The sequence below is a fragment of the Clinocottus analis genome, unplaced genomic scaffold (assembly GCF_023055335.1).
Source record: "Clinocottus analis isolate CAN_PGR_092001 unplaced genomic scaffold, fCliAna1.0.p SCAF_7, whole genome shotgun sequence".
Lineage (NCBI taxonomy): Eukaryota > Metazoa > Chordata > Actinopteri > Perciformes > Cottidae > Clinocottus > Clinocottus analis.
Genome location: NW_027176229.1, coordinates 6,590,177 through 6,617,877, shown reverse-complemented (window position 1 = coordinate 6,617,877; position 27,701 = coordinate 6,590,177). Strand labels below are relative to the sequence as shown.

Sequence of the window (27,701 nt, the reverse complement as noted above, 5' to 3'; positions counted from 1 at the left end):
CAGAGGAGGAAGTGGGGAGGAGAGAGGAGATGTGGAGCTTCTGTCAATCATAAATGGTAGTGTCAAATATTTGTTTTAAAGTCATAGATATGTTGTAAAAAAATTTTTTTAAAAAGCCAGTTCATATGTCAAAAACTAAAGTCACAGTATAGCATATCAAAAATAAATCCTTGTCTAGCGTTTTATTAAATCAAGTCATAGTACATTGTGAAAATTAAAATATTTTCATAGTATGTTGTAAAAACATTAAAGTCATAATGTCACAAATGTGTTTAAAAGACAGATCAGTACAGCAAAAGTCAAGTCATGAGTTAATTTCAGCTTAAGCCCTAAAAAGGAAAGGATTTATTTTCCAATATAAATTGAGATAAGAGTCCCCGTGCCTTTCTACCTCTTGCGGTCTACTTTACTACCACGAGGTGGGAGTGTTGTCAGTTTTCTGTTTGTACGTCTCACAAACATGAAGACACGCAAAGACAAAAATGTTTAATACAGTTTTGTTTTTTTCCGACAACAGTTTGGATTAGAAAATGACATTTAAAGTTTAGATAACCGTCATCTACTTGGTCAACAAAACACGTTGAAACATTTTATACAACAAATGAATATTAACAAAAGCCTACAATTAAAAACCTGTTTTATCAGACTATTTGAAAAAAAAAAAAAGGGGAACGTCAAGGCAACTATTTTACACAACAGAATTGAGGCACCAAGGGCATTTTATAGACGTTGGGAGTCTAGAAATTGAAAAACGTACTCAACTTAAAATACAGTATTTCAGGTGTTTTACGTAGCGGCCTATGTGGGGAGGGAGCACTTACTTTGCCACCTTGTGCAAAAACTTGCACCTTTGGTCCATTGGAACAGTTTGAGTTGGGGGGAAACCAGTGATAGGTGAGATCAGAGACAAAGCCTCATCCCAATGTCCACCTCACTGACTTAGACCCTCATTTGAAAGGAGTCTGCAGGGCTGTTACATTGTGAAAGGGTCAGACTTTTTGCACCCCAACTTAATACACTTCTGGCTCTGCTTGAGGGAATTACCTACAATCCTAAGGGCACTAATGTTAACAGGGACAACAAGGGTAAGTTTAAAATCATCAGAGCCGGAAGAAAATAGCGAGTCTGACGGTATTGATTTGTTATTTTACCCAATTTGATTAAACACCCTATAATATCAATAGAGGCCAATTATTCTGTGATTTTGGATCCTCCCCTCACATGAGCAAACAAGAAAAAGTCTGTAAGATTTTAGACTTTGGGACTGGACCACAAGGAGCATCTACGAGGAGGCTCTCTTCTCCTCGTACGGGGACTCGTAGGCCTCCATGGGCGGGCAGGTGCACACCAGGTGCTGGTCACCGTAGATGTCGTCGATCCTGGAGATGCTTGGCCAGAATTTGCTCTCGGGCCTAATGAAGGGCTGTAAAGGGAGGATGGATGTCAAAGTCATTTAATGAGAATTCAATTAAGATTATCAGAATTTTAAAAAAAATAAAAAATCCCAAAGTGGTCTGGAAGTACGCTGTGAAATTAGTGGATTTAAAAGAACTATTTAAAAATCGGAAAAAGTGCATCTGGTGTATTCTACATAGAAAAACATAGTGAATTGTTTCGTGATTATAGTGTAGAAGATGAAATTGCTGCAGTTACAGGTGTAATTGTACACCAACTGAATAAAACTATTTGCACCGGTCATTGAAGGAGTTTCTTCTTTTGCTGCTCTGCACAGCGTGAGGAATAAAAAAAAAAAGCCATTCTCACTTCTGACCACTAGATGGCAATACAGGCAATGACTGTCTCTTCTTGAACAACCTTTGGCCTCCAGAAAAGTTGTAGCCGGGTTTGTGTAATGAAGTGAGATGGAGGAGGACACTCACCAAGGGGAAAGCAGCGTGCTCCCTGGAGTAGGGTCTGTCCCAGTTGCTGGATGAGATGCAGGCCAGCGAGTGAGGAGCCATCTGCAAACACACACACGAGAGCTTTACATTAGCTGCTGTGAGGCACATTTCCATCTCGTACAAATGGACGAAATCAAGCCGTTGGCGCACCTTGAGCGGGTTGATGCGGGTGTCCATCCTTCCCTCCTCGATGTCTGCGATCTCCTGTCGGATACCGATCAGGGCATCGCAGAACCGGTCCATCTCAGCCTTGTCCTCCGACTCCGTGGGTTCGATCATGAGGGTACCAGCCACCGGCCACGACATGGTGGGCGCATGGAAACCTGGACAAAAAACAACTAAATATCAGACACAGCTTCTATTGGTTATAATGAATCAATACAATCTTAATCTATTTTTTTGTGTTTTCGTTCAATTTGTTTTGATGATGTAGGATCCTTTATATTCAATGTCTAGAAAAAAAAGGCACCAACTAAGTGCTTCCACTAAATACTGCTGCATATTTTGTATTGAAATTCAGGAGGAATGTACTGCATATCGTTTAGTGTACCATAATCTTGCAATCGCTTGGCCACGTCGACAGCTTCAATATTAGCGGTCTTCTTGAACGGCCTCACGTCCAGAATGAACTCGTGGGCTACAAAACCTGTTCAGACCAACACAAGAACATAAGCAAAGCATTTGAAAATGTGACACATCCCTGTTTTTTTCCCCTGCTTTTTTGAAAATTCACTCCAGGCATCTTTGGAAATGCAGAGAGTACTACGTCCACATACATTGAAATAAATAAATGCTTTTACAGCCGTACCTTTGCTGCCTCTGAAGAGGACCTTGTAGTGACCTTCCAGCCTCTTGGCCATGTAGTTGGCATTGAGGATGGCCACCTCAGTAGCGTGAACAAGTCCTTTGGATCCCATCATCTAAAAACACAGGAATGATATTAGCAACGATATTGGAAAACTCTTCCATTAGACAAATTGATAATAATTTGGTTTATTTATGCAAGGAACATTCAGTACGCACGTTCTCTTAAAGTCCGAAAAGTGACATTGTGTTGTTTAGTAACACTTATTCCTGATAAACATTACAGTCCTCGGGACTCACATGATAACCATGGGTCTTGAATACTTGTGTAATAAACTGCAGAAATAAAGTTTACATGTCTAAAAATGTCTGCTCTTGTTTGAATTTAGGGTCACAGTTTCCTTTGACTTCAATATTCTGATGTTTATTCTCTAAAAACAGTCAAAAGACATTTTACAAATTTAGATGCATTGTAGGACACAAAAGGATTAGCAATAAGAAGTGTGTGTGTGTGTGTGTGTGTGTGTGTGTGTGTGTGCGTGTGTGTGTGTGTATTTTTCAGTCTTCTGCTTTCACTTCAGCATTTTACTGAGTACGTTCCTACGCCTCGTGTCCTCCATGCTCTCTGGTATCAACGCTTTTGCAACATGTCATGCTGTTCTCAAGAGAACCAACAACACAAAATAACTGACTCTCCGTGCTGACCTTGATGTAGGCCCAGGAGATTGGCAGGATGGCGCTGGAGCCCCAGGGGGCGGCGCTGATGGTGCCCAGCGAGCTGCTGGTGTTGACTGCCTGCATGGGAACCACGGGGTGGCTCGGCAGGAAGGGAGCGAGGTGGGCCTTCCTGTTGAAGACAAGAGAAGAATAATGTCACGAGAACAGACAGGAAACGAGGACTATTCATGGTATTGCTTTTACAGAACGAACATGCAGCGGTGTGCACAGCCTCTGAACTGACTTTCCTTCAGGGCTGTCTTATCTATCATGTCGCTGGTGAGCGTGGCTCTTAATCTCCATTCTGACTTACACTCCAATTGGCCCCATGCCAGGTCCTCCTCCACCGTGAGGAATACAGAAGGTTTTGTGCAGGTTGAGATGAGAAACGTCAGAGCCATAATCTCCAGGACGACACAGACCAACCTGGAAAAACAACAGTCATACTCTTACTTTTGAACTAAAACGTGCCAACGTTTAGTTAATGGTAATTTCCCACTGGAAACACTGATAATGTGCAGTAAGGAGTGCCTAATCAACACTTTACTGATATCATATAGGCCAACACAATGAATGAAGAGCAGAGGACCGTCTAAATCTAAACTAGATCAGAGCATTACCTCGTTGGAGAGCCGACGTTAAAGCCAGTACGGCCTGTTTTAGCTTTCGCTTTAATAAGCATTTAAAATTCTAATGAAAACAGTAATTTACATGTGCAGCAAGAGTATTAAGGGGCCTAGAAAAATGAGTTATGCAAGATATATAACAGTTAACACAAAACAAATGCAAACGTCTTAAGTAACCTTCTTGAGAATCATTTGAATATCTTAAGTAACCTCAGAGTCCTCCTTCATTTGATCTGCCCAGATATTCACACAACTTAAAAGAGAACAATGCTTATAAAGTAAGTGGGGCCAGGGTCTGCAAGTCTGTCAGTGATTTGTGGCGGTGATCTCAAAACATTATCTGGATATCATAGAGACCAAAGGTTAACTATTTACAGCATGATAACACACAGCCATAAACTTTTATCCCATTAGCCTTCAGTTTCCACAAGTCACCGTTCCCGTTCTGAACATTTGCAGAACAGAAACATCCTGTTTTCATGTCACGCTGGAGTCTCCGCTCTCACCTGGGCGTTCATGTTGGCACCATCCAGGTACACCTGGCCTCCGTTCTGGTGAATGAGATCACACACGTCTCTGATCTGCTCCTCAAACACGCCAAAGGTGGAAGGGTAGGTGACCATCATGGCTGCCAGACTCGCCTTGTGTTTATCCACCTGGGAGACAATTCACGAGACAATATCATTATTACTAAAATTGGGTGTTGGGGGATCAGACCAAATTTGACCCGGGACTTCCGAGCTGTGATAAATATATATATATTTTTTTTTTACTGTCCAGCTCTCACCAGCGCCTTGAGGTGTGCCAGGTCGATGTTGCCATCTTTGTCCACCTCCACCACCTGAACCTTCATGCCGGCCATCTGAGCGCTCGCTGGGTTGGTGCCGTGGGCCGACTTGGGGATCAGACAGACCTGGAGGTGACAGGAAAAGTATGAACGGAGCAGAACAGGAGCCGTGACACATTTGTAGTCTGAATAAAAAGGACACTCTGCCTCCAGCGTGCATGAACAAATAACGTTTGACTCATAATATTTCAGTGTCTTTCTCGATACGACCGCAGGATGACTTGCAGAACATTACACCGTCATGTGAAGACTACAAAAGATGAATATTACGATTCATGTCCGTGAGTGAGCCCGAGTCTAACGATGCTGCGAAAGGAAACCTAAAGAAGTCATGAAGTAACATTTTAAAACCAAAATATACAAAGTTGAAAAATCAAAAAGCATTAGCAAGTGGTGGTTATGCAGTAGAATATGAAAAAAAACCATAACTTGTTTTCCCAAAAATAAGCAGGACTCTTCAGGGTTTAGTCTGTAGCTCTGCGTCTGGCCACCGCCCACTGACACTGATCTGTAACCTGCCTGCCGGTCACTAATTGATTTTATACCTTATTAGGGAAACACATTTGAAACTCACACAAGGAAAGTGGGTCACTCTAACCTGTGGGTTGGGCAAAACTGACTAATGACTGACCGAGAAAAACACTGCAGCGCATGTCACGCCGGTGACTTTCAGTTCCCAAAGTCTTAAAATCTCCAAATATGGAACCTTGAAAGCCGAGGGCCTATAGTGGGATCACAGCGCTTTCAGCCCTTTTGTTTGCACACTGTTGTTAGTTTGGACCTTGACTGTTTCAAGGGATCAGGCCACTATCTAAGATGTGCTCCTGAGGGAGTCTTTGAAAAAAAAGAAAAGACGATTTACATTCAGGAAAAATACTAAAGTCAGCTATTCTTTAATCTGTGGGGGCGTCTTATCTCGCCTCGTCCTCGAGCTACCACCAATCACCTTGTTAGGATACTTAATATAATCCTCACCAGAATACCTGAAACGTGGATCTGTGAAGTCAAAATGACCCATTGTAACCTGGGAGCAATAAAGCCGTCAGTAACTCAGATTGATAGGGTTTACACTCGGTGGCCCATGTTCTCTTGACTTTTATTGACCAATGTCAGCATAATCAATGTCCGCAGACTCAAAAGGAACTACTAGAGATAAACCACGCTTAGATATCAGCACATGCATCGACAAATAGCAGTGACATTAGAAAATTGCCTTTAGAAGTACTTTAATCTCAATTAAAAACAGGGAAGTTTTATTTAGAATTAAAGGTTGATGTACCAACCGAGGCCTCATATATTTGAATTTCTCTTTCCGGATGCTTTGGCTCCTTTAATCCTCTTTTTGTAATTCAAATGACGATGAAGTTTGAGTGACATTTGGGCATTTTGGGAAATATTTTTGCAGTCAGCAGATAGCTTTTCCATCCGATACAGAACAACCGGTCTGATGAAGAGCAATCTTGCTCAAAATGTCAACGAAGTGTAATAAATAAGTGGAGCCTTGCAGTGTGCGAGCTACGCATTGGCTTAATTCAGTGTTATGGATCCTCTCATCAACCCTTGCCCAGAAAGCAAATAAGTGTATTTCCCAAAACGATTTCTTTAAATAAATGCGTCTCTAAATTGCTGTGGGACACCGCGTGGGGCTTTGACGACAACATTCCTCTGTACCGTTAGTATGCAGTGCAGATAACCTGGAAACTGAAGCTCAATCTAAATCAATCCATGCGAGTGAGTGAAGCAGCAGAATCAGATAAAAGCCTCAAATGTTATTCCATCCTGTTCATTCACACACTAATCAGGCAACACACTTACAGTTCTCGCGCTCTCTCCCTTTGAGTTCAGGTAGGCTTTTATGGCGGCCAGGCCGGCGTATTCTCCCTGAGCGCCACTGGAAGACAAGACAAACACATCATGTCACGGACCACAACCACAACCACACAAAACCTGCACCTGGTTTTCTCCTCCGAGAACCGTCACCTTTACGTGGTGGAGGAGTTTGAGTGGCTCAGTGATCCTGAGGGGAGAGTCCAGACCAAGAGCGGTTCAGTCATATTAATGATAATAATAATGATGATAATAATAATAATAATAATAATGTTTCAATATTTTTTTTTTTGAGTACCCCTATTTTACATTTAATTTGGCAAATGATTTATAAACTCTCACTACTTAATCCAACAACAGCCGTTACATTGTTGTAGTCTGGAGGCAGATTGTCCTTTTATTCAGGGTGCATAAAGAAATAACGTTTGACTAATGATATCTCACACACACCACACACACACACACACACACACAGCGGTTCATAAACCCTTTGCTGCTGATAAAGTGCTGATACAAAGCATCTGGATACTGACTAAAGTCTGAAACCAACTACAAAGTCCCAGACACAAAGGGAAACTTCACTTGAAATAAAAATGGCCCGGCTTCTACTTTTCTACCCTCTGAGTTCTGGTGACCGTAACATCTCTATTTTATCAAAAGAATGGAAAACAGGATGTGCAAATATTGAGCAGAATTGTAAATCACGCATCATTAAAAACCATGTACCAGAGGTTTTAAGAATAAAAGAAAAAGTTGGCTGTCTACAGAATTTATCCATTGGTCTAATCAGGTTATTATGAATGACTTTAGTTCAAATAATTCACGAAAACTGAGTTTTCCACAGGAAATAATTCAAATGTTAAATAATGCTGCCTGAAAATGAAGCATTCCTTTATTTCTGTGAACTAAGAATGGAAATGTTTCAGAGCTGGACATGGACTAATGCTTGATGAACCAGTGGGCTGGTATGTGCAGATATATCTGCAACACAAAGGGCGAGTCTTACCTGTTGGGCTGGAAGGAGATACGGTCATAGCCCGTCACTTCACACAGGTCCTTCTCCAGCTGTTTGAAGAGAATCTGGTAGCCATCGGCCTGATCCAATGGCACGAAGGGGTGGATGTTGGCAAACTCCCTCCAGGTGATTGGCTAAAGAGGAGAGGAGAGAGAGGAGAGTAGTGAGTGGGAGAGATTGCAACTTTCCAGAACAACTTAAGCTCGATAGTGAGTGTCATGGAAACATTGCCTCCCTCTGCAGATAGAGTTGCACAGATGTTGTGGAGAGGATTAAGTAGTTATCTAACATGACTCACCATGAGCTCTGAAGAGCTGTTGAGCTTCATGGTGCAGGAGCCCTGAAGAAGAAAACGCTCTTTTACCTTCACATAACTTCAACTCATGAATGGTAATTGTTCGACCGTTCTGAATGCCTGAGTAAACCAGCGCGTACTAACCAGTGGTATCATGCTGTGTACCAGGGAAATGTCTTTGTTCTCCAGGCGCTTCATGTATCGCACAATGTTGGTCTCGGAGTGATAACTAATGATTAACCAGGAAGACAGAATTAGGATCAACCGATTGCATATCGAGCCCAGTTGAGTGAGGCAAAAAAAAAAAGACTTTGTCAAATGTCCTACGACTGCGCTCAGTAAGCAGATCACTGGGACTTATTAGTTCTGCAAGTATGTCACAGTGATCATGTCAAAGAGTAAATGGAGGACTTACATTGATACCAGACTTTTTACTTTAATAGCACTAATAAAGATAGTAGCTCATGAGATTCCCGTGTTGCCAGAGTCCAATTTCTACTGTAGATATGATCAGTTACAATGCCTCCAATGTTACACACAAACTTCTTGCTTTTTCTAAGAACAGCACATCTTTTATTCTAAATAATAAATGAAGCCAGATGTATTGCCAGGGCAGCGGGGCTCCCCATCAGAGAATTACTGCTGAAAAGTCTGAGCACCGTGTTTGACACCAGACAATCAATGTGGAAAATCTGATAGTGATATTTATTTATATTTTAAGACATAAAAGAGTTATCGCGTTTGTCCAATTTGTTTTCATTGGTATCGTGCTTCAGGGCTGCAAGTTAACCGAGAACACCAACCTGTTAAAGACCTGGTGCATCAGGTACTTGCTCGTCCTCTTGAAAGGACTTCCCATGATCCCCTTCACTCGCTCACCCATCTTCTCAGCTATCAGCTCCTGCAAATTGAGCATTTCAAATTAAAAAAGGAGGTAAAGCTACTTTTATAAATAACTATCACCATGAAACCCAGAATCATAGACACAGAAGAAACTTTGTTTTACCACTTTTAAATAACAGACGAAATACAAATGAGCGAATAAGAAATCAACGTACTGCTGAAGATTCGCAACCAAAGACCCAGAGCAAGTCATCCAAGTCCCTCTCAGTCACCATCTCATCCAGAGAGACACCCAACTGTTGACAGAGAGAGTTAAATATCAACCTTTACATTTTTAACAACATGCCTTCCATCTTTAAGCCTTAATGTTGGATATTCATCTTGCGTTGAGTGAGTGAATGTAGGGAAATGCCATAAAATGCAGTTAAAGCGGCCGCTTGCGTCGACACCTTCGGGGAGGATGTCCAATAACCCAGGCAATCCCATAATTTCTCTATACTTTATAGTAGGATTATAGATTACCAAATGGAATAGCTTATCGTCATATGATTTAGACCAAGCACATTAAAGTCACAAACCATTGAAAAGCTTATGGCCATTTATGGAGAAATCATCAGTACTTTACATACCCAATTTACATATTTGTTTAGTTTTTAATATATTGACAAAACCTTCTTTAGTATGAATATGTTTTTAAATGGTTTGAGGTTAGAAAGTTGCCGCTGGTTGATTTAATTGTAATCTGGTCCACGCGTTTGTTGGGTACGGTGATCCCTGTGCGTTGCTGAAGTCTGGCATGTTGATGGGGTGGTGTTGATCGTGTCATCACGTTGCAGTTTGTGGTGACGTTTCATGTAGTTGTGTCAATTTGAAAAGCACTGCTCTCCTTACCACTCCCTCTGTGTAAACCCTCAGGTTTATCTGCCTCTGCACGGCTCTTTCAAGGATGTCTTTGGCTGCAACGCTGCAGTTGATCTTGAGAGTGTCGAAGAACATCTCACTGTGCACACGGTGCCCTGCTCTCTTCAGACCTGAAGTGTGCAAGTGAGACATTACATCTAGCACATTGTAGCAACGGTGAAATATTGATCTCTGTCCAGACATTAGTCCATTATGCGTTTGATTTAGTCAATAATGATGATGCCCTATGAATATCAAAATTACGAGTAATAAAAGCACAAATGTACCTTCAGCAAGGATCAAAGCAGCATTGTGTGTCCTCTCAGCGATGTGCTTGAGTCCCTGAGGACCATGATACAGTGCAAACATAGCAGCCATGTTGGCCAGCAGCGCCTAGGAGTCAGAGGTTAAACAAAAGGGATTTTTTTTTTAGTTCTTAAATATTACCCAAAAGATTTGAGATTTATTTTTCTTTTTTTTTTTTACATTGACATAAATTCTGAAATGATAAGCATGTGCAAAATGTGACCCTTGTCGTACCTGTGCAGTGCAGATGTTGCTGGTGGCTTTGTCTCTGCGAATGTGCTGCTCTCTGGTCTGCAAAGCGAGCCGATAAACCTCCTTCCCAGCTGCATCCCTGAAATGTAACATGTATGTTGGTTTTACACTGCTTTTTCTTCAGTGTCTCCATTTCTTTTATTGTTTCGACAGTCAGGAAACAAAATAGTTACTCAATATTGGGGCCGATGAGCGTCTCACCTGGTTACCCCGACCATTCGGCCGGGCATCATCCGGATCAGGTTGTCTTTAACAGCGAAGAAGGCGGCATGGGGGCCACCGTAGCAGAGAGGAACCCCAAACCTCTGGGAGCTACCCAGTGCGATATCGACGCCAAACTCCCCAGGAGGACGCAGCACGCAGAGGGCCAACAGATCTGTGGCACAGCAAGCCAGAGCCTGGACAGGGAGAGAAGCAAGCACAGCCAGGTCAATGGACATCAATCATAATCGTTAAAAAAAAAAGCATCTGAAAGCGGGTGTGTTTTGCTTTTACTCCTTTAAAAGCTGCCTTACCCCTCCCTTGTGCGCCCGGTCCACAAGCGCTGTGAAATCTTCCACCCTGCCATCAGTGTCTGGGTACTGGAAGAGCACTCCGCTCACGTCTTTTCCGCTGAAGTCCATCTCATGAGGAAGCTTCAGCATCGTCTTCACCCCGATATAGCTGCAATGACAGTGACAAGTCAGGGGGGAACTAAGAATGATAGGTAGATAATGATACGTCATCCCAATAAGAAAAGCTGTGTGTAATGCATTTCTATTTTCATACCATACAAATACATTTTTTTACTAAGAAGTTGCTCAATGGTCATCAATGCAATGGTTTTGTTTTCCTTTTTGACCCAATTGATTTCTTTGTATAGCGCTCATACACTGATCGACTGTAATACATACTTGGCTCTGGTCTGCACCACAGCGATGGTCTGGGGATGGCAGCGTGGGTCAATGTAGAAGGTTCTTTTCTTGTTCTGTCTGTAAGGAGTAGAAACAAATAACTGGTCACACACACACACACACACACACACACACACACACACGTTTATGTATCGAAATTACATGCGTTAGTTTCTTCTCGTGGCCAAGATGACTTTATTCCTGGAGCGTGACAGTTATTATCTTAAATTCATATGATTTGATTCCATAGGAGTGGCAGTGAAGATTGTTTTCTACGTCACTGCTTGTTTTTGTGATCAGCTTGTAGGCTACCTGTGGCAAAGTTGCATTGCCTCAGCAGCAGCCGTTGCCTCGTCGAGCAGGGACGCGTTGGCCACAGGCATCCCAGTGATGTCACAGATCATGGTCTGGTAGTTGAGGAGCGACTCCAGGCGACCCTGAGAGACCTCGGGCTGGTAGGGTGTATACTGGGTCACCCTGAGGAGAAGAAGGACATGAAACCACAGCGCAAGTTTGGACACAAGCCTTTCATTTCCTATTTCTAAGAACCTTCCACGTGTTGCCCAATGAATGAGGAGCATCAGGTTCTGTCCTGTCTGATTTACTGTAACCAAATCTATTGATTACTCTGTGAACAAATGTAAAGACTGTGTGTGTGTGTGGGGGGGGAGGCGTGGTTTCATTCATTATTTTCTATTATTATTTGTATTTCCTCAAATTTTGTACTTTACGTTGTGTGTTTGCTCTACTTTCCTGTCACTGTCTTCATTACTATTGTAAACAGAACACACACAAATGAAAATACTTGCTCGCTGACATCATATTGTGCAAATTCTCCGATATTAATAAAAAAGATCATTTTGAACAGCAGACAGCAAGAGAGAAGCTTGTCAGCAGATCTCACGAGTCACAGGGCTTCCTATTAGCGGCGCGGTGCTCTGCAGCACAGCGGATACGTTTTAAATGAGTAACTGCGCTTGAAGAATAAACATTATTAGATTTCTGTGCAGGGAGACAATGAGCTCCCCGTGCTGTCACATCTCCATGAGGTTTCTCTAACGCGAGGGTCGCCTGAAGTCACTCACCAGCCTGAATTCTCCAGGAGGTTACGCTGGATGGGCGGCGGTACGAAGCAGTTGTAGTAGCCCATGCCGATGTAGGACCGCCATACTTTGTTTTTTGACGCAATCTCCTGCAGATTCTCCAGGACCTCATTCTCACCTGTAAAATGTGTTATTGGAATTTTTATTTTTTTGTCGTTGCTTTATTGAGCTTGACACTGAAAGACAGAGATTTTTTGGCCTTTAAGTATTTCAGTAACTGCAAATTCTCTGAAAAAATAAATAAAAGCACAGACATTCCCGTCTGGTTATTTAATGTTGTAAGTGTTTCTCAATAGAACATACAGCAACTTCTCTCATCATTATATACTGCATGTATTTTTATATAAACACACAATACACTTTATTCATATCATCCAACCATACAAAGGATGGATGTGAGCAAATACAAATTACTAATGTAATTAGAAAGTCTACGTTTCAGTCTAAGGGCATCAGTAACTCTCCGACTGTACCTACAATGTGGTTTTAAAGTACAACCGGGGTATAAAATGTCAACAAAATATCACGTGCAAAAACAATAACTTTTATATGGCATTGCTTTCTCATCCCAAGTTTAATTGTAACGTGTTGTTTCCCTCTCGGACTCGACCCATTGTTTCTCTCCTGGTGGTTATTTAGCCTCAGTCGGTGCTGTAAGGACGCTTTGCCAATGAACAACCAGCCTCTGAGATTCCTCTGGCCTTCCTGGCTGCCTAGCAACTCCAAGGAATGGACAATACCGCCCGTCTGAAGCGAGAGCCGTAACTACTCCTGGTTTTGGAGAAGAAAGACACGTCCAAGTCTTTGGTGGCCAGAGGGACTGTAGCCAGTATACAAGTGGATATTTACAGCTTCTTCTAAAACGGTGAATATTCTCAGTCTCAATCGGCTAAATTCAGTACAATAAATAAATCAATGCAGCGATTAGGGCTCCTCGGCAGGTTCAGGGTGAGCCGTTAGTGTGTTTGAGTTTGTTTCAGAAGAGTGGACAGCTTTCCCATGCTCCTGGACTTCTACAGGGCAGCAAAAAAAAAGCCTGATTCAGAAGCATCCAGGAGGCCTATTGTTGGAGAGAGAATCCCTCGCTGGCTTTGTAAACTGAAGCCCTCCAAAGCTGAACAAGCAGAAAACTAGCACTGCCTCCAGTTTGTTCCTTCAGCATGGCTTGTTGCATTATGAAACCCGACATTCAGGGAAGGGGACGATACACGGAGAGATCAGAATGACGAGGAGCTGCGGAAACGTCACGATACCTGATGATTTGAGTGTGACTTCTGTATTTATTTATTTTGAAATGATGGGTTTTCGAGTAGATCTTTGACGTTAAAGCCGACTGTTTCACACAAATTATCTCTACTGTTAAATCGATGACGCAAGTATATGGCTGCAGAGTTATGCAATAGTCATGTCAGCGTTCATGTATTGTGCACAAGCGCACAAGGCGCCTCAGCGCACCTCACTATACTTTGTAAAAAAGTCTCTGATAGGGTTTTGTGACAACTCAATTTGATAGTGTATAGATTTGAGGACATAATGAAAGTTAGAGCTGAAACATACAATCCATTAACATAAAATGAATCTAAAGCTATTTTGAAAATTGAGAAAACATTCAGCAGATTAACTAATAATGAAAGCAATAGTGAGTTGCAGCGCTTGTGTTTTACAAAAGGCTGCTAATTGCAAACAAACTGAGATTTATAAAAGTACACATTTTGTTATGTACATCAGATTAAAACTCCATTTGATTATTTTGAATGAAATACTGCACATTTTTGGAATATTGTGATATAATACGAGAAAAGATGTTGTCAATATTGCTGAGATGATGACTTCCTCTAAGCTCCCGAGCCCCATTGTTCCTTTTAATGTTGCACATCTTCATACACAACAGCCCCAGTTTAAGAAATTAACATAAGCCTCCCTCCAAGCAGATATCATGCAGTCATCTTTTATTCAACAATCACAATTGTTCAACACCGCTGCTCCAACACCTAAAGCCAATTTACTTTAAATTATTGCCCAATCTCTTCCATTGTTTACTGGAAATCTCTTTTGAGAAAACCACTTAATTTCTCAGCCTCTAGATTGTGTCCATGTTGATTTTCTTTAGAAGAAATAAGCCCAAAACAAACGGAAAGGTTGGATGTGGTCATGAAATGTACACATGTGGGAGAAAAGAAGAGAAAAAACACACATCAAATCCCCATGCATAACATACCCAAGTCACCTTATTAGGAAGCCCCTCGGCTGTGATGTAATGTGAACGCTGTAACCAGATTGAACTGGACTTGGGGACCGGAGCTCAAGGCTAAACTTTACACTCCAGTTGCCATCCTATGAGCATCGGCTTCTCAACAGGAAATTGGTGCCGCTCGCCGAGTTTCGCAAAAACAACTCCAAATATGTTCAAAGGAAGACTTACCGGGGAGAGCGCTCCACGGACACACAATAGAGCAGCAACCTACATTCCAGCCCCTCACTTGGCTTCATTTAACTGACCGTTTAATGCGGGGACAGCCCGCACTGTGCAGAAAAACTGGAGACGAGTGCGATAAACGCAACGTTTTTGCATGCTTTTTGGTCATATTTGGCATTTTAAAACCGTTTTTTTTTTTTTTTTTTTTTTTACACACACAGTTGCGTCGAAGCGGATGTTGCAGCCTTTCGCCATTAGAATGTCACATACAGATGCATTTATATCAATCACTGATGTATTAGTATGAAGGTAAACTTACTGAGTGGGTCATCCATTCTCATACTCCGCTGCATCCGGATGGAGGACGGTACTGTGTTGTCGATCAACTGGTCGAGCGACTGTGGGGGAAACAAACATATAAAAGCGTTCAAACATGGCTGTTGATGGCGAATAAAATCCATATAGTGCTTAAATCAAGTGCTTTCATGCTGGGATTTGGCTTCGCGTAAAGGAAAGCGGGTTTTTTTTGCGCCCAATTTGGTGGCGGATGAGAAGGCTGGGGAAGCTTACCTCGACTCCCAGAGCATCCAGCATTTCCCTCTTCTCCCTCTCACCTGGACCGATGTGCCTCTCTGCAAAATCATCATGTCTGGGTAATATTCTCTCAATCTGTCTGGAGGAGACGGCTGCAGACGTCCGCAGACCCCGGGCTGTTGTTAGGAAGGATGCGCCGCTGTTCCGGATCCTGCACTGAAGTTTCCAAACCACGCGGCTCTTGTCACTCAGACGCCTGCATGGTGCGCCGGGATTCACCGACTTGGCCAAGAAGATCCCCCAAGACTTGGCGCAGCTCTGCATCTCTAAATCCCTTCGCAAGACGAGTCTGCAGAAACGAGAGAAGCCTTGTTGTTTTGTGTGTCTGTCCTCCTCTCACACGGCAGAGCTTCCCCCTCACTGAGACTGATACGATCCCTGCAGGAGACTCTGCCAACTCCTTCAAACTGCAGAGTTTATACAACTGCGCCCGTTGCACGAGCGCGGGCCAATCAGAGCGGACGTGCTGCGTGACGTCGTGATGAGCCCCGGCCAAACAGCTGCTGAACTTCCTCGCGTGCCCACTGACCAAGAAGAGGTGGGGGGGGGAAAGGAAGGAAAGTATCACTCCAGATGATATTTCAAGAGCAAGTCCTGATTTCAAAGTCTCGACTGCTGGGTGTGCTCAGTGCGTGGTGGCCAAGAGGGCACGCGCTGCAGGAGAGATGGGACATTATTACACACCATGGCACCCAGACCGTCTGTGCGTTCACCCGACGGCCAGATAGTTATAGTTCATCCCTCAACGAAAGGACACCTTATATCACACTGTATGCCGTACAGATTGTGGAGCACCTCGAGGCTGATGTGTGATTTCTGAAGTCTGGCTGTATAATTCAATTATTTGTCATGTCAAACGTGTACTTGTTGTATCATGCAAACTAGTTTGTAACCCTTATTTCTATCTTTTAAACGTTGCAATGCAATGCTTGTAAACGTATCAATTATAAAACATGAAAGTCTGCAGGTCTATGAGAAGAAATCTAAGATATTAAGTCTACTGTTTGCACCTATATTTGTTTAATTTAAATTGAGGATAAAGTTACACATTGTCCTTGTTCACATTTAGCTCTTAAAATGCATGTTGGGTGGTGTGATTATAAGTCGGCAGCTCTGAAAGCAGGTTCATTTCCACCTAATGTGGATCACGGATGAGCACATTAATATTCAATTAGTTAAGCCACATTCAGTTTTTAGAGAGACATCTGTCTAAACATTCATTAATTTTTTTGCTGGCAAAGTCAATCAGTTGGTCACCACTTTGGTCCAGACTCAAATATCTCAACAACTTTTAAATGGATAGCTATAAAACATTGTCCACACATACATTCTTGGCTACCAGAAAATGAAACACAACAATTTTGGTGATCTTCTGACTTTTCCTCTAGCACCACCATGAGGTTCACTTTTGTGGTAATTTGTAATCACACTGGCAGTCGGCTGACTTTAGTTTGCAGTCTCACTAATATGTCAACATTTTAGCTGTACTTTTGTTTCCTTATTGCTTTTTTCATCTTATATGACAACATAACTGAGATTAATCAAACTACTTTGCATCAACTTCTGTTATGAATTCAGTCGTATAAGAAATGGTGCAATGTTAGTGTTTCATCACTAATCGGGACACTGAAGGAATCAATGACTCAAAGCTGCAAAAAACAAAGTTGAGTCACTCTCTCTCCTCTCAGAATTGGCAACCGCTAACTCCAGTGAACTGTGTCTCTGGCTGCCAGTAACTCACGTCCTGATTTACAGTCAGTCATTACTGTGACACAGTAAATAAACACGAGTCAGACACCGGGATGGGAACAAAAAACATTTCATACTTGAAAATCATAACACAATCTGCTGTTATTAAACTGATGGCACAGCATATACATAGTACACTTTATTTGTAAAGCACTTTTAAAAACAGTGTTTAATTTACATAACTTGGGCTGACTGGTCTGCTGACCTTGTATTGAATGCAGCTCAAAACATCGTATTGCATCCCGCCTAAAAATCATTTTTTTCCTTCCTTCAAGGTCGGGTTAAATGAGATCAGACTTCCAGTTTAGGAACATCTTTTGGCTATAGGCGTGTAAAAAAAATGCACAGTGTGCAAAATTTAGGGGAAATCTATTCAATTAAATTGATTTTGTAGAGGGAAAAACCATTAATCACAAATGTTCCTCAGAGGGCTTTTCAATCTGTACACATACGACATCCTCTGTCCCGGGACCCTCACATCATGACAGGAAACACTCATGGGGAGAAAAAAAGGGAAGAAAACTGAGAGAGCAACAGAGGAGGATCCCTCTATCAGCATGGACAGAAGTACAATAGATGTGCAACATGACAGAGTTACAACACATTAAATGCATATGACAGAAATGATTCATTTAATAAGAGTAGTCTATTAGAGCCATCTATTAGCATGTCATATTTAATCTAAATAATCTATTCTCTAAATAAGGAGCAATTCCTCTTCCCCAGAGCAGACAAACACTGCCTCTAGCGAGAGCCTTTCCAGTTTGTGTGTTCCTGTAGTTCATCGTAGTTCTCCAACACGAGCTGCAGAGTAACGCCTTCAGTTGTGCTCTTATGTTAAGGAAGGCCATGGGGTGAAGGCTAGTCTGCAAACACACTACTAAACGACACAACATCCTACACATTCAGCCTTTAATACTGCAACAAGTATAACAATCAACACTCGGCCAGCAGACCTTTAGGGAAAGTTGTTAGAAATATGTACACTTTGTGGTGCCAAAGGTGAATTGTACGTTGATGATTGGAATTTCTAACTTTCTTAATTATACATTGTTAGATAACTGCATTACAGGGTGTTGTGGCTAAAACATAATGTCTCACATAAACCTCTCTTGAGACGGGATCCCAGAAAAATCTTTAAACGCAAAAAGTAAAAAATAACTTACTGACATTACAGAGAGATTAAGAGCTTGTTGGGCAGTTCGTAAGAAATTCAAAAACTCTAATGGAGAGATAAGAGAGTGAGAACAGTTGCTATGTGTTTGGTTTCTACAGTAGCTTAAATATGGACCGATAAAAAGCCTCTGAATCAACAAAAGAGTGAACTATTATCGGTACTGTGTGACAATGGTACACAAAAGGGAATCGTTTTCATGCAGGCGACGGGTGGAACGGTAGAGGCGGTCAGTAAAACCAGGTACAACAAGTATTTCACCTCTTTAATAGGACAATGACAATCAGCAGCAGACGTCTGCTATCAGCAGCTTTGTTCGTCCATCAGGTTCAGATATGGGTTTGACGAGCTGGTTCTGGGAACCACATATGTTTCTAATGCACCAATGTTTCTCACTTCCATTCGCATTTTTGTTTTTTTTTCTTGCTAAACGGGGACATCTGTCCTTGACGTACAGGTATGTGATTATGAATCGATTTGTTTTTATTATGCGTTAGAGAATGTGTCAAAGCAATGTGTCAGGTAATTGTTGTTCCTGGAGCCTTAAACTCTTTATACTCTATTAACATTGGGATTTAAATTGCAGTCGGTTTGTGGAGTTGGATTTGAAATTCAAATTAAATTAAACAATAATCAGTTGAACAGGAACTACAGTTAACAACAAGACCACAATATTCAACAGAGTATACAACCCTGCAGAATGTTGTTTAAACGTATTTATACAGATCTATTTGTTTCTTCTTATATTCATTTGTTAGCATTTCATTTAACTGATTGCATTTTGCATTAAAGAAACACAAATTGCAACAAACAATGAATTGAATTATCAAATAATCTGCAGACCATTTTAATGATTAGCCAATAAAATATACGAAAATGGGCATAACATTAATTTTATTGTCCGACTAACAATCCAAAACCCAATTATCTACAGTTTACGATGATATAAACAGATTAAAAACAGCAAATCCTCATACTCGAGAAGCTGCAACCAGCAACCAGTTGCCATTTTTTGCGTAGAAAGTAGCCTAAACGTTGACTCAATCATCAACACAGAGGCTGATCGCCAACATGCATTTCCATCCGCAGGTACCTGTTTGTTTCTGTCGGCGGATGCGTCCTGGCCGTCGTCACAATGGGCATCTACAGCTCGCTTCTCTTCGCCTCCACCCTGGTCTTCATTCTGCTGGTGTGCTCTGTGGATCCCAGCTGTGTCCACGCCTGGGTGTTTGGTATCCAGATGTTGTGGCAAACCTTCTGGCACCTGCTCATACAGTACAGGGAATACTACCTGCACGAGCCCGTCAGCATCAGGTACTGATCTTAAATCGGCTCTTCAGTATGCAAACTGACAGCCATGCTTTTCCCAACCATCCAACATGAAGTATGTAGCAATATATTTGAAGGTCAAGTCTGGTGATATTCTGTATTTTTCAATAAATCCCTCAAAAAAACAAAAAAAAAACTCAGGACAATTTCACATGCGTTGTCCTACTGCTGTAAATAATCATGAGTGCTACACACAAATGCAATACTTACTGTTCATGTAATGTTTGCTGAAAGCTAAAAAAAGTGCTCAAGTCATTTATCAAAGTATTAAGTCATTAAAGATTAAAAAAAAAAAAAAAAAAAAAAGCTATGTAAGTCCATGACCCCATTTTCAAGGAGCCACGTCTAAGTGCTACTAAAAACTGACAATGCTGAGACAAACTACCGCATTGTTGGTTTTGGTCTTATCACTTTGTTTGACAATACTACAAATTTAAACATATTACCCATCACACCCTTCAAGATGCAAACTTGGAAAAATATTTTGCAGAGAGCTTCTGCTTAGTCTTAATAAATATGTCTTGTGTACATTGTGAGCAGAAGTCCAATAAGATAACCCTCGGGATGTAACGTGAAGACAGTTAAAAATAAACATTGACGTGCCCCAATAGAGCAATCACTATTTGCCTAAATGTAATCAAGAGCAAAGACATGGGTTTCCTTTCAGAATTGAATAATTTCCCAGCTTTTGCATTTGACATAATAACCTCACCTCAAAATCCTCAGTATCTGTCCTGGAGCTTTTTGACCACATCACACTGTCCACATGGGTTTGTTCATTAGAACTGTCGATGTTCAAGCTTCCCATGATTCAGAGCACCTTTGGGACTTTGTAAGCTGCCGTGTGATGCGATGGAAAGCTCCAGAACAGCTGCTCAGTGGACCTCACGGGGAGTCCGTTATGTCAAGTGCTGTTTCCACTGATGAGGACGAGGTTTGAACCCAGGTTGTTTAACGCTATTGTGCTCTGGCTGAAAACAAGAAATGCACACCAATATTTCAACATGTATTCCTCTTTCTTCTGTCTGTAAGCAAATGAACAGCCCCTCCACTTCTCAGATTGTTTTTGGCAGTGTCCTGTTCGATGCTGCTCACTCAGAGAATCACCTCAGTGTCCATGGACCTCCAGGAGAAACGAGTTCGACTGACACTCAGCGCTTCATCCAAAAGCAAAGCTTGTGTGACGCTTCTCCCTCTGATCAGCTACATCTTCAGCTTCACCACGCTGCTCGGAGGCCCTCTGTGCTCCTACAGCCGATTCGTGTCCTCCATGGCGGGGATCAGCCTGAACCCTCCCCCTAATCCGCTGGGTGTAGTCTTTTTAAAATTGATGCAGGTGTTACTGCTGGAGGTGGTACGGTACTGTCTTGTCCATTTTCTGAACACCCATGATCCCTCCAACTCAATCACTCTCTATGGCATCCTGTGGGTTTTGGCTCTGGCGTTGACTTTGAGGATCCAATATTATTCGCACTGGAGGATCAGTGAATGCCTCAATAACGCAGCTGGGTTTGGCTTTTGGGTACAAGCACCGGGAGAGCCCCCGGACTGGAGCGGACTATCCGATGGAGACTTCTGGACCATCGAAGCGTCGAGCCGCATGTCCCAGTTTGCCCGCCGGTGGAACGCCACCACAGCTTCATGGCTGCGTCGACTGGTTTACAGAAGGTGCAACCGTTTCCCGTTGTTCATGACTTTCAGTTTCTCACTGTGGTGGCATGGTTGTCATTTTGGTCACTTTGTGGGATTTTTGACCTGGGCAGCAACGGTGAAGGCAGATTATCATATACACAGCTACCTGCAGCCAAAACCTTCATCCATGTGGAGGAACATATACACTTGTTTAAGCTGGATTAACACTCAAATTACGATTGCTTGTATTGTTACAGCAATAGAATTAAGAAATACTTCTGGTTTGAGACTTTTGTCTCTCACATATATCGGTCTGTTCCCCCTTTTCAACATAATTCTGCTCTTTGTTATAAAAGTCAACACTGTTTAGTATTGTAGGCATGTGAACACATTCTCCAAACTACAACAGGCGTGTTCTGTCAATTAAATATATGAATGGACTTCCTGTTGCTCTCAACATGGAGTCTGCAATCGTCTTTTGTTCTGCTGTCGTTGTTCATAGTCCTGGTAATACCATTTTGTTGAATTGGCAAAGATTGTTAAATTAAGTATTCAAAAAAAGCGCAGCAATGGATAATTTTATTCAATGGGTCACTTTGATATCGTGACTGTAATGAGGGTGCGGGCCGTGCAGCTTCTAGCCTCCTTCATCAGCCTCCCTGCACATATACTGCTTTGTTTTTATTCATATCTTCATGTGTCAAGACTTAGATATTTTCCTCAACAATTGGTGGACAAAATGAAACCAAACAACCAGTAAATACTTTTTGCGGTGGCCATTCGTTGGCTCCCTCGTGCTAAAAATTGCTTAATGGAGCTTTTTTTTAAAAAAAAAAAAACACAATTTCCTCAATTATGCATATTCATTATGACTACGTGTTGCAGATTTTTGTGTTTGTTTGTGCAGCCATTGGCGGTCCACTGAGCAGCACTATAACATAGAGGGGAATTATATTTGTATGTACGAGGAGGTGTACTGTTTAATAATTTAATCTCAAGATCCATTGAAAGGTACATCTTTGTGTTGTCCAATAGAGCTTTGTTCAGAATTAAACATCACTGATTATATGATGGTCGTAAATGTCACAAAAATAAAATTTGCTCTGCTGATCTCACTTAGCTGACTGCTTCCTTGTTTAGTATCAAAGTCTCTCTTCTTTCTTTCCACAAATTGCCGGTAACAATGCCTAAAAGTAACAACAGTCCGAGGTTTCTGTTTGAGGAAAACTTCTTCCAGCAGTCCTCTGGTTTGTTGATGTCCAATGTGTAAATCTAAAAAAGAGATAGAGTAAATGTCATGCTTTAAGGAAATGTTAGAGACCCATCTTTGGTTTAAACAACTGAAGCTGTGTTACTGACTAAACAAGATGAACTGTCATAACATATTGGGATGGAATAAAACTGCACTCTATGGACTGGAATAAGCAACCTTTTGGCAGAGCGCCTTCAGACGACGTGTACAACGCCATGTTCCTCACCTGATGCGTGAGGTGAACGGCCACTGTGGACAGTACTGCATAGTAAGGGAGAGTCTGCTCAGCGTTGACTCCAGTTACAACCAGTCCGGACATCATGGCCACCATGAAGCCGCTTAGCCACGGTTTGGTTTGCTCGTGGAACCTCAGCGCAGTAGATTTCACTCCGACCTTGATGTCGTCCTCCTTATCCTGATTATCGGAGAGAGAACAGATGGAGCGCAGTCTCAATCAATAAAAGTGAGACATTAAGGTTAAAAATGTATTTAGTTTTCTGCTAAATAAGAGCGCCTGAAAATATCCACGTCAGTGCCTTTTAGAAAATATAAAGAAGAACTGCAGAGCGCCATGCTTCACCTGATGTGCATAAATGGTGTCATAGATCATCGTCCACATCACTCCTGAGAAATACAGCGGGAGGCATACGGACCAATCACAGAAGCCCTTGACGGCGGACCAGCCGAGCAGCGCTCCCCAGTTGAAAGTGAGGCCTAGACAGAAGTCATGGAAGACACATGAGACCAACTTTAGTTTTGCTGAGAAAAGAATTTTAGGCCTCATTAACACCAAAATCAGGCTTTGTGGCAATTAGCACCGTGTTGTGTGGAAGTTCACTTAAATGCCCCATTTGAGTGACACCCATCTGATTTGAAAGGACCATTAATCATTGTACACTGTAACCTGCCCACTTTCAAGAACACATGATTAGGTGTGAATGCGGTCTTGGTTATAGAGGTAGGTAGGAGAATCTCACACGGTACATACCCAACACCAACTGTGGCCAATAAGTAATCCTCTTCATCAGCGGGTAGGAGATGACCAGAGCTAATGAGGCCGCACCCAAAGCTATGCTGTAGAGATTATTACGAGAACGATGAGTTAAACAATGTTGAGCCTTTAGACTTCTTTTGTCTGTATTTTAACACATAGTACTTGTACATTAACAAACAGCAACTAAAGCATCTATAAAAATGTTTGTTGCCGTGTTTATATAAGGATGGGCTAACAAATGTTCAATCCGTCTGAAACAATAAATAGGTTAAAATATGTTTTGCTTACTGTAATCATTCCTCCTTTTCATAATACTCAACATTAAATATGCTTCCAGTGACGGGAAGCCTGGGAACTCAATTTCGTAATAGGAAATCCTGAGGATGTCTGGGAAAAATCAACCAACTTATCTAAATACAAATCTAGGGAGTATCTTTACTACGGACAGCGCAAGAAGTCCAAAGACAGGGTTTTTTGTTTGACCTACACGCTCGGTAATTTATTCCATCTATGTTCCTTAAATTAATGTTCCTGAACTGATCACTATACATGAAGATCACTGGGTACCTGTAGTAGTTGAGACACAAGAGAACCCCGAGTCCCAGTGAAAGCTGCACTCCTAAGAAGGCCAGTGCCTGCATCTGAGAAATCTCTCCTGAGGCAATGGGTCGAGTTGCCGTCCTGGCCACCTGCACAAAAACATTTACACTTTCAATCAGCTAGGGCAGAAATCCTATTAGGAATGTTCACATCTTGCTGGAATTTATTAGTAAGGAGTGAGTTATTTGCTGTGGCGATGTAAGTGATGGTGATGCAGCACCACATGCAAAGATTAGCATCTTATTGGGTATTATGGCTTTGAAAACATATATGTACGATCAAAAAAAAATAATTCAACAAAATAAACACTTTCAAAACCTGCAGAAAAGGGCATTGCTAAAGAAATAGCTGTTAAATAAAAATAATGGAGCGAACAGGTCAAAGTTTAAGATTTTAGCGAAGCTGCTTGGGAATTTTCATAACATATTTGACCAAAAGCCGCCCGTTTCTCTCAGCTAATGTGTAACTGGCTATAAAATACCTTTTTGTCAAAGTCTTTATCCCACATGTCATTAATGGTGCAGCCGGCTCCCCTCATCAGCAGGGCACCTGCACCAAACAGGGTGAGCATGTCCAGATGTGGGAGGCATCCGGGGTCGGCAGCCAGAGCGATGCTCCATGTAGACGGGAGGTAGAGCAGCCATGTACCTGCAATAAAACACAACACAAACACACCCGACCTGTCACTACGATTACTAAATCAATTTAAGAAAAAAAAGTGTATTATCGGTGAAATAAATGAGAGGTTAGCGTTCGAGTACACGCTCTTCTGCCTTTCTGAAAACATTTGTGAGTAAAACCTAAAACTGAACTTGCTGTTTTCTTGCAAAAATAAAATCGAACGCTACTCTATAGTACAGCATTAGTGTAACTTTTCATAATCATAATAATAACAATAATAGTAATAGTAAATAATAGTAAATAGTATTGTTACCCTACTCTCATTGCCCCAACACTCTTGTTTGATGTATTTTAGACTTTTTAAAAAGGGAAATCTCTTTGGTTGAACTCCAAGCTGCAGACGTAGAGTCACAGTGGCACACAGAACATCACACTTTGAGTAATAAAAGCACATATAAAAGTAGCGTTGCATTTGTATGGTCTTTTGAAGTTGATACAAATATATTTAATAGCACATACCACCTTTAATATAAAGTTTTAGAAATGTTCTTGTAAAATGGAGCTAAAAATCAAGTTAATCTTTTTAGCCTGTCTATCTTATGGTCATTTTGTGTTTTCTAATAGACAATTATATGCTTAAAAAGTTGTTATTACACAACTGGTTGAATTACTCCCAAAGAAATGCAGATTTGACAATGTTCCAGGCATCTGCACTGAAATAATGCCAATAAAACCAATATTCATAGTTTATACATACAGAGCATCAGTCTTTGTATAACATTATTTTATAAACAGATGGATTAAAGAAGACGTAAGTACCCACCAATAGGTTTGTCCAGCCTCATCAACCGGAGGTATGGCTGCACTGGAGCGGGTGCTAAATTCACAACTGTGGCAGCTGATAAACTGAATGATCTTCTCCCATATTGCAGCGTTTCACGAGGTCGGAGTATCTGGCCATAACGTCCTCTCCTCAACACACTGGAATCTGAGCAAAGACTCACATCTCTAGTCCTCCCTCCTTCTGCGTGAAGGATGACATTCAACATGGAGTGATGGCAGCAATAAGGCGCTCCATGATGAATCCGCCTCAGGGTATTCAGAGTTAACCGGCTGGTCAGCTTAGCTGAGAACATGGTGTTTATCTGAGGTCGAATTAATGCCAGCTAATGTCCCCCCTAACACACAAACGAAAACACACACAATGGCTTGTCAATGGCTTTTTCACAATAAAGGACTGACTTGCTGCAACAGGCATTTCTTTTGTGTCAGAGTGAATCAGCTGCAAAAACACTGAGATGTTCAAGAGAACTGTCTCCTGTTTAGCCATGCAGCCACATTATTAAGTACTTGAACAGTCCGTCTGGTTATATTAGCTGTTGCAAATGAAGATAAGTTAGTTTGTTAGTAGATATGGCAAACACTAATATAACTGTCATGCACTTAATACTAACGGTATAAACCAGCATCAAGGTGGCAAGAAGAGGCGTCAAGAGAGACTGGTGAGAGACCTCAACACCAACAACACTAAAGATGTGTGGCAGGCGACCTAGAATGTCACAAGCCCCAACAGCAAGAGCCCCAGGCCAGCCCGGACCCTCACCAGTGTGCATTCAGAGCCAGCAGATCCACAGAGGATGCCGTCTTCACCGCGCTCAACTCAGCTCTCACACATCTGGAAAAAATAACACATAAATCAAATTGTTGCTCGTTGATTTCGGTTTAGTATTCATCAAAATCCCCTCCAATGAAGTGATGGGTACATTTAGGAATCTGGGCATGTGTACCATGCGGTACTTCATGGTGAAAGCAAAGCATGTACTATTACAATACATGAATGACACACCCAAGACTGCTCAACCTTGAACATGTGTTAGCCATAAACCTAATTTCCTGCTCACTCATTTGCAGCTTAAGTAAACAACGTTGAAATAACGAAGACTAGCCATAACACAGGTGTATAATGGGTCCTTACTTTCTTCTGGTTCTTCTGCTTCTTCTTCTGTTTCTTCTTCTGTTGCTTCTGCTGTTGCTTCCTCTTCTGGTTTCAATGTCATCCAGTGTATTGGTGCATCAGCGCCACCTTTAGCTCTGGAGTGTGGATCAGCCAATCAACGTACAATCTTTCCCCCAAAATAAAATAATAAAAACATAATACCACACATTGCACATTAACTTATATTTCATCCACTATGTTTTCCACTCCAGACCTATCAAATCCTAGCCTCTAACAAGCACCCTTGCATCATATCCTCTCTGTCTCACCCTTTTGTCACATTATTGATTTTCTTTTCCAAATAATACAAATGAGCTCTGCTTTACTGGTACTTACTGGCATAGTATCCAAGTTTCTTTTTACACGTTGTACTGTGAGCCGTGAAATCCGCACACCACACTACTCTGTCTGTGTTGTCCTTGCATTGAGCAACAACTAAATACTATCCAAATCTAACCTTTTACATGGATGGTAGCAGTTAATTATAACAATCTGCTCTCCTCTTTCACTATCACCACTGTATATTCCTGACTGTCTCCTTTTACCAGTACCGTGGATATCTCATTGGCCAATAAGCTCCTGTCATTCCATTGTAAAACTATTAGTATAAGTGGTTGTTGCTTTTTTTTAATTTTTGTTGTCGTTACTGAATCTCTTTTGTCCCCATATACTCGTCGTTTGTGTTGTTGCTCTTGATCCTCCATTGCTCCTCGTAACTGTGTTTTCTACCAACGAAGTTGCTACCTGTCGATATAAATTACCTCGCTCACGTCCTGCTGATGTCTCTCTTCCTCTCTTTCCCCACAGCTGCACCGCTGACCTGTTGTGGTCCGCAAGATAATGTTCCGGAGTAAACAAAGCCCGCACGCGGAACTAATGACAGACAACTAGAGATTTGTCCGAAACGTTGCATCTGGTTTAGAAAATCACATCGACACGAAGCTAACTCGGCTAGCTAATTTACAAGTTAAGTAAAATATGGTATAGTGTAATGTTGTATAGCTTGAATTCATAA

At 41.7% G+C, this 27,701-nt stretch overlaps 3 protein-coding genes across 5 annotated transcripts; 1 reads left to right on the top strand and 2 right to left on the bottom strand.

Annotated features, from left to right (window-relative positions):
* Positions 1 to 311: 311 nt before the first annotated feature.
* On the bottom strand, positions 312 to 15,709 carry gldc (glycine dehydrogenase (decarboxylating)). The gene is made up of 25 exons (XM_068566811.1): positions 15,316 to 15,709; positions 15,065 to 15,143; positions 12,312 to 12,447; positions 11,539 to 11,703; positions 11,227 to 11,304; positions 10,849 to 10,996; positions 10,535 to 10,731; positions 10,316 to 10,412; positions 10,063 to 10,168; positions 9,767 to 9,906; positions 9,091 to 9,171; positions 8,836 to 8,933; positions 8,177 to 8,261; positions 8,036 to 8,077; positions 7,729 to 7,871; positions 6,711 to 6,786; positions 4,836 to 4,961; positions 4,555 to 4,704; positions 3,736 to 3,848; positions 3,411 to 3,552; positions 2,710 to 2,821; positions 2,452 to 2,547; positions 2,052 to 2,224; positions 1,881 to 1,961; positions 312 to 1,423 (listed from the first exon to the last, which is right to left on the bottom strand). Exons 1-25 carry the CDS (start codon positions 15,601 to 15,603, stop codon positions 1,283 to 1,285), a joined length of 3,093 nt encoding a protein of 1,030 aa, XP_068422912.1. The 5' UTR covers positions 15,604 to 15,709; the 3' UTR covers positions 312 to 1,282.
* A 2,888-nt stretch (positions 15,710 to 18,597) lies between these two features.
* On the top strand, positions 18,598 to 21,593 carry mboat4 (membrane bound O-acyltransferase domain containing 4). The gene is made up of 3 exons (XM_068604974.1): positions 18,598 to 18,719; positions 19,352 to 19,576; positions 20,651 to 21,593. Exons 1-3 carry the CDS (start codon positions 18,598 to 18,600, stop codon positions 21,591 to 21,593), a joined length of 1,290 nt encoding a protein of 429 aa, XP_068461075.1.
* A 462-nt stretch (positions 21,594 to 22,055) lies between these two features.
* Positions 22,056 to 27,567, bottom strand: coq2 (coenzyme Q2 4-hydroxybenzoate polyprenyltransferase). Of its 3 annotated transcripts, XM_068605279.1 has the most exons (10): positions 27,448 to 27,567; positions 26,666 to 26,781; positions 26,294 to 26,365; positions 25,514 to 25,868; positions 24,551 to 24,717; positions 24,037 to 24,158; positions 23,464 to 23,549; positions 23,056 to 23,189; positions 22,702 to 22,890; positions 22,056 to 22,495 (listed from the first exon to the last, which is right to left on the bottom strand). In XM_068605279.1, exons 4-10 carry the CDS (start codon positions 25,824 to 25,826, stop codon positions 22,340 to 22,342), a joined length of 1,167 nt encoding a protein of 388 aa, XP_068461380.1. In that variant the 5' UTR covers positions 25,827 to 25,868; positions 26,294 to 26,365; positions 26,666 to 26,781; positions 27,448 to 27,567; the 3' UTR covers positions 22,056 to 22,339. The 3 variants fall into 3 exon arrangements, with proteins under 3 accessions (XP_068461380.1, XP_068461381.1, XP_068461382.1); XM_068605280.1 differs by lacking the exon at positions 27,448 to 27,567 and having other exon boundaries at positions 26,666 to 27,415; XM_068605281.1 differs by lacking the exons at positions 26,294 to 26,365; positions 26,666 to 26,781; positions 27,448 to 27,567 and adding an exon at positions 26,145 to 26,275.
* Between the last annotated feature and the right edge of the window lie 134 nt (positions 27,568 to 27,701).

Bases quoted from the DNA above. Each gene is read 5' to 3' on its own strand.
- gldc (XM_068566811.1), bottom strand. From the start codon at position 15,603: ATGCAGAGCTGCGCCAAGTCTTGGGGGATCTTCTTGGCCAAGTCGGTG. The intron at 9,907-10,062 runs GTACATTTGTGC...TGCACACTTCAG, and splicing joins TGCTTTGATCCTTGCTGAAG to GTCTGAAGAGAGCAGGGCAC. The intron at 4,705-4,835 runs GTGAGAGCTGGA...ATTGTCTCCCAG, and splicing joins TGGCACACCTCAAGGCGCTG to GTGGATAAACACAAGGCGAG.
- mboat4 (XM_068604974.1), top strand. From the start codon at position 18,598: ATGGGTTTGACGAGCTGGTTCTGGGAACCACATATGTTTCTAATGCAC. The intron at 18,720-19,351 runs GTATGTGATTAT...TTCCATCCGCAG, and splicing joins CATCTGTCCTTGACGTACAG to GTACCTGTTTGTTTCTGTCG. The intron at 19,577-20,650 runs GTACTGATCTTA...TCCACTTCTCAG, and splicing joins CACGAGCCCGTCAGCATCAG to ATTGTTTTTGGCAGTGTCCT.
- coq2 (XM_068605279.1), bottom strand. From the start codon at position 25,826: ATGTTCTCAGCTAAGCTGACCAGCCGGTTAACTCTGAATACCCTGAGG. The intron at 23,190-23,463 runs GTATGTACCGTG...ACTTCTGTCTAG, and splicing joins TTGGCCACAGTTGGTGTTGG to GCCTCACTTTCAACTGGGGA. The intron at 22,496-22,701 runs GTGAGGAACATG...TCTCTTTTTTAG, and splicing joins CCGTTCACCTCACGCATCAG to ATTTACACATTGGACATCAA.